Source organism: Ovis canadensis, chromosome 3 (genome assembly GCF_042477335.2).
Source record: "Ovis canadensis isolate MfBH-ARS-UI-01 breed Bighorn chromosome 3, ARS-UI_OviCan_v2, whole genome shotgun sequence".
Taxonomy (NCBI): Eukaryota; Metazoa; Chordata; class Mammalia; order Artiodactyla; family Bovidae; genus Ovis; species Ovis canadensis.
In genome coordinates this window covers 82,173,140-82,183,675 of record NC_091247.1, presented here as the reverse complement: position 1 = coordinate 82,183,675, position 10,536 = coordinate 82,173,140, and the positions used below count along the sequence as shown (strand labels likewise).

Here is a 10,536-nt window from a genome sequence, read left to right as displayed (position 1 = left end):
CCGGTTACCCGCCGGCCTCGCCCCTCCGTCTGCTCCCCCACCGTGCCCCGCCGGCTCAGTTGACCGCCTCCCGGGCCCGTTATCTGGCCGCCCCAGCCCCGTTATCCGCCCTCGCTCTGGGTCCGATCCCCCTGGCTCGTTCCGGGGCCGCCGCCGCCGCCCCCCTTTCTCCCCCGGCCCGCGATCCCGGGCTGGGCAGGGCCGGAGCCGCGTCTCAGGCCCGGACGGCCGCGGGAGGAGGTCCCGCTGTCAGTCAGCGGGGAAGGCCGGGCCGGCCGGAGGGGGCGGCGCCGAGGACGGGCTCGGGCCGGGAGCCGGGAGGCGGAGGCGGAGGGGGCGGGGGCGGGGGCGGGGGCGGGGGCGGGGGCGGGGGCGGGGGCGGGGGCGGCCGCGGGCCTTATAAGCGGCGGGGGCAGGGCGAGAGGGAGGCAAGTGTCAGGCCGATGTGCCGCCCGCGAGGGGCCGGGGCCGGGGTCGGGGCCGCCGGGGCCATGCGCGTGGGCTGGGCAGGGGGCCGGCGGAGCGCAGAGCGGAGCCGCCTCGGAGCCTGAGCCTCCCGGGGCCGCGGCCGGGGAGCCGCGCGGGGCCGGCCGGCCGGGGGGAGGGGAGCGATGCGGCGCCGGCGGGCGGCGGTGGCCGCGGGCTTCTGCGCCTCCTTCCTGCTGGGCTCGGTCCTCAACGTGCTCTTCGCTCCGGGCTCGGAGCCTCCACGGCCCGGCCAGTCCCCCGGGCCCTCGCCAGCTCCGGGCCCGGGCCGTCGCGGGGGCCGCGGGGAGCTGGCCCGGCAGATTCGAGCGCGCTACGAGGAGGTGCAGCGCTATTCCCGCGGGGGCCCCGGGCCCGGGGCCGGCCGGCCGGAGCGGCGGCGCCTTATGGACCTGGCTCCGGGCGGTCCGGGCCTGCAGCGTCCCCGGCCCCCGCGGGCCCGGCCCCTGCCCGACGGCGCTCCGGGCTGGCCCCCGGCTCCCGGCCCGGGCTCCCCTGGTCCGGGCCCGCGCCTGGGCTGCGCCGCGCTCCGCAACGTGTCCGGCGCTCAGTACTTGGGCTCCGGCTACACCAAGGCCGTGTACCGGGTCCGCCTGCCTGGCGGCGCGGCGGTGGCGCTCAAGGCGGTGGACTTCAGCGGCCACGATCTGGGCAGCTGCGTGCGGGAGTTCGGGGCGCGGAGGGGCTGCTATCGACTGGCGGCCCATAAGCTGCTCAAAGAGATGGTGCTGCTGGAGCGGCTGCGGCATCCCAACGTGCTGCAGGTACGAGGGTGCGGGTGCGGGGCTGAGGGTGCTGCTGGACGTGCCCAGGTCCGGTCTCTCTGGCTAGAAGAGAACCCTTGTTTTTACACATAAAGAAGCGGAGCCCCGGTGACTGTGCCAGGTTAAACTGGGGGACAGAACCCGGTCCATGACAGCTCCCCTCTGCGCCACCCTGCTTCTCACTCCTGGGTGGCTTTCCGGAGAGACTCCCGGGTTCCTCAGCTTCGACACCAAGACAGATCAGGATAGAGGGTTCCCGAACTCTGGATGGGAATTGGGGTCCGTTTGGACTTAGGACCCTGCTTCTGGCTGGAGCTGGGGTGTTGAGCACCAGGGAAGTGACCCCAAACCGAGACGCTGAACAGAGCTCACCCCTGAGTTAGGGGCACAGCTGCAGTGATCCGTTCACTTTCTTGATGGAATCTGAACCCCACTTCTCTCAACTTCCAAATAGTGACTTGTCTGAATTTGAAGGTGGGATGGCACAGCAAATGGGGTTGGGAAGAGCTAGAAAAAGACCAGGTTTGATTCCCAAGAATATCCGCTACCCCACCCAGAAGCCACTGGAAGAACTGGAGGGGATTGGATAGTAGGCCACAAAATGCATAGCCCTTCCTTGAGGAGACCCTGGGTCTCAAAGTAGGCTTTGGGGAAGCCTTTGGGTCCTAGCTCAATGCATGGGGGGCAGGCTGAGGGTCTGAGAGTCACATTACCTGAGCAAATGTGGCCAAGAGACTGGAGGATTGAGAAGGCCAGATGCCCAGGTTCCTACTAAATGGGACACTGTCTCTCCCATTCACTGGGGAGCAGAGAGGAAAGATGAGACCCCACCTTGTCCCCTCCAGGCTAGACTGAGAGAGTGGGCCTCTCACAGTCCCAGCACTGCCCTAACACACCCACTTCCGCCCCTCCCTCAGCTCTCCTCCGTCCTTGAGTCAGTCCTGGGATTAGACAAACCCTTCCCTTTGCACATGTCTGAGCAGAGGGGAATCCCTGACTGCTCCTGGCCCAGTGAACACGGGGTGTGTGCAGGCTCCCCAGCTGAGGAACCATGCCCACACCTTCCACCTCCCAGCCCACTCACATGAACCTTTCTGCACCCGGGAGAATTGAGCAAAAACCCAGGGGTCCCTCCCTCCTTTCCTCAGGAGTGAGATGGACCCCAGGTCTGGGCATCACAGAATAGTAGAGAGAAGTCAGAGAGCTACTGACACCACTGCTGGCTCCCAGGCTATCCCAGCCCTGATCAGACACGTGTTGACTGGGTCCTGAGTTCTGAACTGGTGGCAGGTCAGGCAGAGCCAGCAGCTGTGGGTGGCTTGCCTGGTGGCATAGCTGACTCTGGAGCTGCAGGGAGTGAGCAGCTGGGTACGTGGCCATTCTAACTGGGAGGATCTAGTTCTCTTCCCTTCCCGGGGGCTCCTGGGAACTTTTTGGAAACTGGGGTGTTGGTCAGATTCCGAGGCAGTGGGGAAGGTCTTGAGTGTGTTAGCAGGATATTGAGTGTTAGTTAATTGACTCAAGACCCCTCTCCCTTACGACAGATTGGAGGTTTGCTGTGCTCTCCTGTCTCTTAAGGAACTCCTCCCGCCCTCTCTTACCCCATCCAGACTTCAACAGGAGCATCAGCTAACCACCCCCTCGTATATCACAGAATGGTCCTCCACTTTAATGTCAGGCCCCCACCACAATGCTGGAGGTGTCCAAAAAAAAAAATTATAACTGGTTTTCACTCAGTCCCTCTCTAGACCAAGACTGGTTGGCTGTGTGGCTCTTACAGGGTGGGAGATTGGGGTGAGTTCCCCTAAGACACAAGTGTTACAAGATGGGGAGGGTCCCAGGTCCTTTCTGTCAGGGGAGAGGTGAAAAGCTACCCTTACTTACAGGAAGATAGAGGAGTCTTGGGGTGATTTAGGGATGGCTTTGGTGGGTGTCTCATCCCCAGACCCCCAGGCCAGTATCCCTCTGGCTTCTTCGGCAGTGTCACCTCTGCCTCCAAAAAGGGTCTTCTACCTGGGGGTCTTCTTGCTCAGGAGGCTTCCATTCGGGTGTGCAGGGAACTAGAAATAATGTTGTTTTAATACCTTTTAATCATTTAAAATTTCAAAATTGTTCAACTGTTTGCTGAACCAGGGAGGAGCCAGAGAGTGCTTCCCGCTCCCCGAGGCTCCCTCCCCCTCTCTGGCAGCCCCAGAGTTGGCGCTGTGGGTGTTCAAACAGCAAAGGCCCAGGACAGTTTGTTCCACTGGGCACTTCCCAGAGCTTGCTCTGGTCTCCGGGACTGCCCGAGCGGGATGTCTCCATCCATCTTCTGTGACCCCTCCCCAGCCCACCTCTGACACACACACCACACACGCACACACACACACTCCCTCACGTGATAGATGCCTCTATAGCCCAGGGTCAAAGGGCACAAGGGTCCCCCCTCCCCTGCACCTCTGTCATTCTGGGGCCACCGGCCTCAGCTGGGGCCCCAGGCCTGCCTGGGCCCTGATTCTGGCCCTGCCAGAATGTATTTCTTCTCCCAGAGGAACAAAAGATGCGACTGAAATGCTCAGCCTCAAGCTTCCTGGGGGGGTTAATGGTGTCTTTTTATTTTTTCCTGAGGGGTGTTGATTAATACCTCGTTAACAGCGCATTTAACGACCTCCGGGTGTTTAATAACCTTCAGAAGTTTCCCACAAAGGCTCAGACTCTGGGCAAGAAAATGAGAACCAGGCTCCAGGGCTGCTCCTTTTACCTCCCCCTACCGCTGCCCCCTTTGGAATCTGGGGCCTCCCCGGGCTGATGTGGGGTGAGGAGGAAAGAAGAGGGGAGAAGAGGGCACCCAGGATTTCCCCCATCCCTCAAGTCGCCACCCTGGTGATCTGAGATGTGCCTTCCCTCATGCCAGCGGGACTGAGGTAGCTGGCTCCAGGGATGGGGGTGCTAAAAGGTCCCTACTGGGATGGAAGGGAGAGTGTAGGGGCCCGGGAGTGGAACCGCGAAGGGTGAAAGCTGCAGGGACATCTAGCCCAGGGGCTTGGCTCTGCTGGTATCCACCCCACCCCCACCCCCATCGTCAGCTCTCTCTTCCTACTCTCGCCCCAACAACTTGGCCTTTGTGTTCCTGCCCCACAGGGTGCTGGGTGTTTTGAGCACCAGCTGATCCCTTAGCTGATGTGCAGCGAGGTGGGAAAGGCGGGAACAAGCAGGGCTCTCCATGGATCCTGGTTTAGGTGTCGGTGACAAAATCAGGCTGTGTTTCCCAGAAGCCCCTGGCCAGCTGAACTGTACAAAGCCCCTCCCCCAGATCCTATGGAGTGGAAAGGCCCTTGTGACCATGCCCTCGAACAGTGACCTTCCCGAGGAACTCACGACTACCCCAGCTGATATGGGTCATCCCCGCCCCCACCAACTATGCAAAGAACACCCAAGGGTATGAGCCCTGGATTCTTTTTGTACTGATCAACACTTGTTACAAATCTTCAGGGAGATTGCTTTCCCTACAGAAAAACCAGAGCAAAGGAAAAGTGAAGGTGCCTATAAGTGGAAATGACGAAGCAAAGACAAGGATTAGAACAGGGGAGGAGGTACAATAACCATTTGTTGGTTTGCCAGTTAGCAAATGGTACTCTTGGAAAGAACAAGGTTGTGGAATCAGAGTGACATATATTTAAATCCTAGCTCCTGCATTTCTTAACTGTGTGACCTTGTGGAGGTAATTTAACCTCTCTGAGTTGGTTTCCTCACATGGGAATTGGAGATACTAATAGTACCAACTATGCCCTTCTAGGTTATTCTAAGAATTGAGTTATGCGTGTAAAACATTTAGCACAGTGCCTGGCACATGGTGCTCAGACCTGCCCATTTACCTGAGCGGCCAGAGGTAAGGGGCTGCTAGAACAGTGGGCTAGAGTGCAGGCTTCCCAGGCAGAGTTGCTATTCTCTTCTGGCCTGAGCTGAAGCAGAGACCTAGGGCTGAGAGGGTGGGGGCATCTGACAACCAGCCCTTCCTCATCCCTATCCCCACCCTGTGACCTCATGACCCGCCTGGGCCTCTTTCAGCTCTATGGCTACTGCTACCAGGACAGTGAGGACATCCCAGACACCCTGACCACCATCACGGAGCTGGGCGCCCCTGTGGAGATGATCCAGCTGCTGCAGACTTCCTGGGAGGATCGCTTCCGAGTGAGCAGGGAGGAGGGCCAGTTGGCCTTGGGCTTCTGGCTGGGATGGTTCTCCCTTAGAAGGTCAGCCCTCCAGAGCAGCTTGGACTCCTCCTTAGTTGAGGGAGGGAGGGTGGGAGAGATGCCGAGAAGTTGACTCAGCCATCAGCAAAAGGGTTAAAAAAAAAAAAAGGCAGAGAGGATCCTGGTTTTGTACTCCTGTTTCACACACACACACACACACACACACACACACACACACACCAGCTCAGCCTGGCTGCAGGAGGGCCAGTGTCCTATGTCTAGAAAGATCTTAAGGTCATCTTGACCTGCGCTCTATTTGCATGCACTGGACAGAACCCACACTGAGATGAAACTTCAGGGAGGAGTCCCCAGATTTCCCTTGCCCATTTCCCCGCTTTCTCCATGTTACCCTCAGGGTCAGGCCAGCCATGGGGTTGTAGAAAATCACTGGTTTGCTCCGCAAGGTCCCAGGACTTAGCCCTTAGTGAACACTCGAGCCTTTAAGAGAAAGGCAACCCCCCCAGCTCAGTCCAGAGCCTCAGAGGAGGGCACCCTGGAGCCCCCAGGCTCCCCTCCCTGGAGGAAAGCAGTGAGCAGTCCGGTGTCTGCCCCTCAGATCTGCCTGAGCCTGGGCCGCCTCCTCCACCACCTGGCCCACTCCCCGCTGGGCTCGGTCACTCTGCTGGACTTCCGCCCCCGACAGTTTGTGCTGGTGGACGGGGAGCTGAAGGTGACAGATCTGGATGACGCCCGTGTGGAGGAGACGCCGTGTACTGGCAACGCCGACTGTATACTCGAGTTCCCGGCCAGGAACTTCACCCTGCCTTGCTCTGCTCAGGGCTGGTGCGAGGCCATGAATGAGAAACGCAACCTCTACAATGCCTACAGGTGACCTCCACCCCCACTCAGGAGGACCCGCGAGAGGCCCCAGGGGGCACGGCAGGGAGGGGAGCTCACACAGGGTCCAAGAGACCAGCCAGGGCGGGAGACTCTGCGATGACCAGTGGAGTGGCAGGGGCGGAGAAAGGCTGCCCCACGTCCAGAAGGGAACAGGCAGGCTCCTGACATGAAGCTAAAAATAGTCAGCTCCAGGGAGAATCCGGGTTGGGGGGTGGCAGCTGGAGGCTTCTTAAAATAGTGCCAGACTCAGCCTAGGGCTGGTGGGAGGGCCCTGCCCCTTCCTCCCCAGGCCTTTCACTTGTGGAAGCTCCTCGGAGAGCCAAGCCATGGAAGTTGGTTCTGACACAGGTCAACCTGGGGGATAATGTGGGGCTGAGGGGTGGACAAGTCCCCAGGGTGGATGGGGAAAACACACCTCAGACTTCAGTTTGGTGTGAAGTTACTTGTGGCCTTAGCATCTGCTCAGACCCCAACAGGGCACATGCTTAATTGACTCCTTATTCTGAATCGACTCCTAGGCACCCTCTCGGGCTATATGGGTGAGATGGTTAGCCCAAGGGATCAGGCTCCCTAGCGAGATTGGGGTTCTGTCCCAAGTTGGGGTAGAGGAAGGCTAGGTCCCCACAGGCTGGACCTTGAGCCCCTGATTTCTCTCGGCCCCAGGTTTTTCTTCACATACCTCCTGCCCCATAGTGCCCCGCCTTCACTCCGGCCCCTGCTGGACAGCATCGTCAACGCCACAGGTGAGCACTGCCTCCCATCACCTTGTCCCCCATGCCTCCAGCAAGCATGGGAACAAGAATGGCCCAGGATGGCACACAGTCCAGAAACATCACTTCCCAAAATAGATTCTGTGGCAAACCCCCGCCCAAGTCCTCTGGTCATCAGGGCCCAGGCTCCAGAGCTGGGGTGGATGGGGGTGGGGAGGGAGATGTAGGTGCCCAGGTGCCCTCTTAGAGCCCCACTGCGCTCTGCAGGAGAGCTTGCCTGGGGGGCGGACGAGACCCTGGCCCAGCTGGAGAAGGTGCTGCACCTGTACCGGAGCGGGCAGTATCTGCAGAACTCCACTGCAGGCAGCCAAGCCGGTGAGTGGCCCCTGTAGGGATTCAGGGGCAGGGAAGGTGGGGAGCGATTCCAGGAGAGTGATCCCCCAAGTTGGGGAAGTGGCTCAACCTCCCTTTGAGACTCACTTGGAGTGATGCAGAGAGACTGCTTGGCCTTCACTCAGAGATCTTCCCTCTGACTGAGCTAGAACAACTATGTACGTGTGTGTTATTCGCTTACTCGTATCTGACTCTTTGCGACCCTGTGGACTGTAGCTCACCAGGCTCCTCTGTCCATATGATTCTCCAGACATGAATCCTGGAGTGAGTTGCCATTTCCTTCTCCAGGGGATCTTCCCAACCCAGGAATCAAACTTGGTCTTCGGCATTGCAGGCAGATTCTTTACCATCCGAGCCACCAGGGAGGCCCAGGAATAACTATAATTCTGCCTTGAACTGGAGGTTGGGCTCTGACACCCCTTCCCTGGGTGGTTGCAAAGCTCTTTCTGTATTGTGTACAGAATTGCTGTACTTTCAGCAAGTTATTTACACCTTGAGCCTCACCTTCCTCATCTGTGAATTGGGTTCAGTATTACCTGCCTCACGAAATTCTTCTGGGGAGTAAATGATAGGTGAAATGTGTGAAAGCAGTTAACTCGTTTCCTCTTACACAACTGGAACACAGTTTGTGTTTACTTCTCTTTCCTTCCTCACCCTCACCCTTCTGGGGCTAGGAGGACAGCTGGAGGTGGAGAGGGCTCCACCTGATACCAGTTAAGAAGCCCCCGAGCAGGGAGAGAATTCCAGTCACGACTTGCAGGCTGCGCGGTCCCTCCGCTGAGGCCCTGGGGTTTAGCATGGTTGGCAGGGGGTGAGGGATGGGCAGCATCCGTATTCAAGGAGCTCTGGCCAGTCTTAGGGGTGGGGGAGCCCTCGTTAGCCCTGTAAATAAAGTTTAACGAGGTGAACAATGGCTGGCTCTGTCCCCGAGGACTCCGTTTATGGGGCTATAAATCACAGCCTGCTCTGGACTTTGGTCTAGTCCCTGTAGAAGAAGGAGGCAGGAAGGCGGGGTGGCCAAGGCCCAGGGCTTCTGCATTATCAGTCCGGAGCTGGGGCTCCCCAGGCAGCAGGAAAAACTCGGATGAACAGGAGGCCTGCAGTGAAGCAGCTTCCGGATTGAGTTTTCAGAGCCTCTGGGGGCTCTTTCTGTGAAATGGGAAGATTTCATATTCTTCCGCCAGCCTCTGCCCCAAACACTCAAGTTGTGGATTCCCAAATGGTAATTTTTTGTGTTTCGCATTCATCTGCATGCCTCTGAACTTCAGAAACTCATGACTGACCACCCCCTACCCAAGAAACTGGCCCAACCTCTCTCCCCAAGGCCAGAAGGAAATGGGACCAAGGGCAGCAGGAAGCTCTTGCTCCTCAAAGTGTGGTCTGCAGACCGGCAGTTCCGGAAGCTGGTTGGAAATGCCAGTTCCCTGGTCCCACCCCAGACCTTCAGAATCAGAATCTGCATTTTAACAAGATTCCTGAAGATTCGCATGCACACTAAAGTTTGGGAAGCCCAGCTTTAAATGTCCGTCTCCAACCCACAGAGTACCAACGCCTCCCCGACAGTACTATTCCCCAGGAGGACTACCGATGCTGGCCATCCTACCACCACGGAGGCTGCCTCCTTTCCGTGTTCAGCCTGGCCGAGGCCGTGGACATCTGTGAGAACCATGCGCAGTGCCAGGCCTTTGTGGTCACCAACCAGACCACCTGGACAGGTGAGCTAGGGGGAAAGGACATCCTGAGGGAGGTGACCAGACTCCCCAGAAGAGACTGACGGGTAGTGGTGGTCCCCCATCAGAAGCCAGAAACAATGAGAAGACAAGGAGGCGGAGGGGATGAGACAAGTGTGCTTGTGTTAGGGAGAGTGGCCCTGCCTCCAGGGAGAGAAACATCCAGTCCTGTTACCTCTCACTTCTGCCTCCAGGTCGGCAACTGGTCTTTTTCAAGACAGGATGGAGCCACGTGGTCCCTGATCCCAGCAAGACCGCATATGTGAGGGCCTCTGGCTGAGCCATCTGCAGGCTCCGCTGACCATCTCCGCCAGCTGGGCTTGCCCATGACTTGCCCTAGCAGCACTGCATGTCACATGGGCACCCCTGCAGAGCAAGCTGACAGCCCAGACAGACCGAGGTGACCAGGACAACGTGCAATAATGCCAAATGTTAAAAATGTGAGTTTGCCAGTCTAGGTCTGGGACTGCTGGCTCCAGAGCCAAGAATCGCGGAGGGAGCTGACTGCCCCTTCCACCGTCTCGGCTGCCAGTAGTGCCCAGGCTGGTCTCCCCACTGGGGGCTCTGCCCCTCAGTGGGGACAGTTCCGTGGGCAGCCCCATCACTGTGTGTAGTGTGAGAATGTAGCCAGAGCCCCTGCTGCTGGTGCTGCTGCGCGTGCCATGGGCCAGCAGGGGCCGCGAGGGGACAATCGGTCATGGAGCACGGTCTCTTAGCCAAGCTCTTGAGCAGAGACTTGAAGAGATGCTCCAAGATGTGGGCGATTCTGTACCCCAGGGCGGCTGCCTCTGGGAACCCAACAGGGGGCGCCTGCCAGCCAGCCCAGGGGCACAGACAGAGGCGCACACAGGTATGAGCCAAGTCGTGGGTTGAGGAGCAGGTAGCAGTTTGAGCCAGGACCTGGGGCGGGGGTGGGGCCGGGGCCTTTCTGCCTCATTTGCTTTCAGTGAAAGCCGCAAAGCAGCCAAAACCAGCCTCTCCCCCCTCCTGGAGTTTGTATATCCAGAAGCTTTTGTACTTCTTGTTCATTAAAATGTTTATTTTTGTAAAAAAAATAAAATCAATTAATAAAATGACATTTCACGGCAAGGACTGACCTCCCCAGCCACAGTTTCTTGGCCTGACTTACTCGTGCTCACTTATGTCCCTGGTGTATGTCTGGGAGTTGAGGGAGGAGCGGTGTGTGACAAGTGAAATCTCCATGGCAGACACTGAAGTGTGCAAAATGTGTTTTCAAGCCCTAGTCCCATGGCTTCCATCTCCCTCCTTGGTCCTCCACATCCTTGTCCTAACCAAAGACATGAGGAACCCTTTCCCCTAACAAAGTTGAAATTTTAATACCCATTGGCTTCTAATATAGAAAGCCGTTACCCAAAGGACT

At 58.3% G+C, this 10,536-nt stretch overlaps 1 protein-coding gene across 1 annotated transcript; it reads left to right on the top strand.

Moving 5' to 3' along the window:
• Nucleotides 1-424: 424 nt before the first annotated feature.
• On the top strand, nt 425-10,244 carry PKDCC (protein kinase domain containing, cytoplasmic). Its single transcript, XM_069580459.1, has 7 exons — nt 425-1,250; nt 5,298-5,420; nt 6,039-6,310; nt 6,986-7,065; nt 7,300-7,407; nt 8,967-9,140; nt 9,350-10,244. Exons 1-7 carry the CDS (start codon nt 612-614, stop codon nt 9,433-9,435), a joined length of 1,482 nt encoding a protein of 493 aa, XP_069436560.1. The 5' UTR covers nt 425-611; the 3' UTR covers nt 9,436-10,244.
• The last annotated feature ends 292 nt before the right edge of the window (nt 10,245-10,536 follow it).

Bases quoted from the DNA above. Each gene is read 5' to 3' on its own strand.
- PKDCC (XM_069580459.1), top strand. From the start codon at position 612: ATGCGGCGCCGGCGGGCGGCGGTGGCCGCGGGCTTCTGCGCCTCCTTC. The intron at 1,251-5,297 runs GTACGAGGGTGC...GGCCTCTTTCAG, and splicing joins GGCATCCCAACGTGCTGCAG to CTCTATGGCTACTGCTACCA. The intron at 9,141-9,349 runs GTGAGCTAGGGG...TTCTGCCTCCAG, and splicing joins CAACCAGACCACCTGGACAG to GTCGGCAACTGGTCTTTTTC.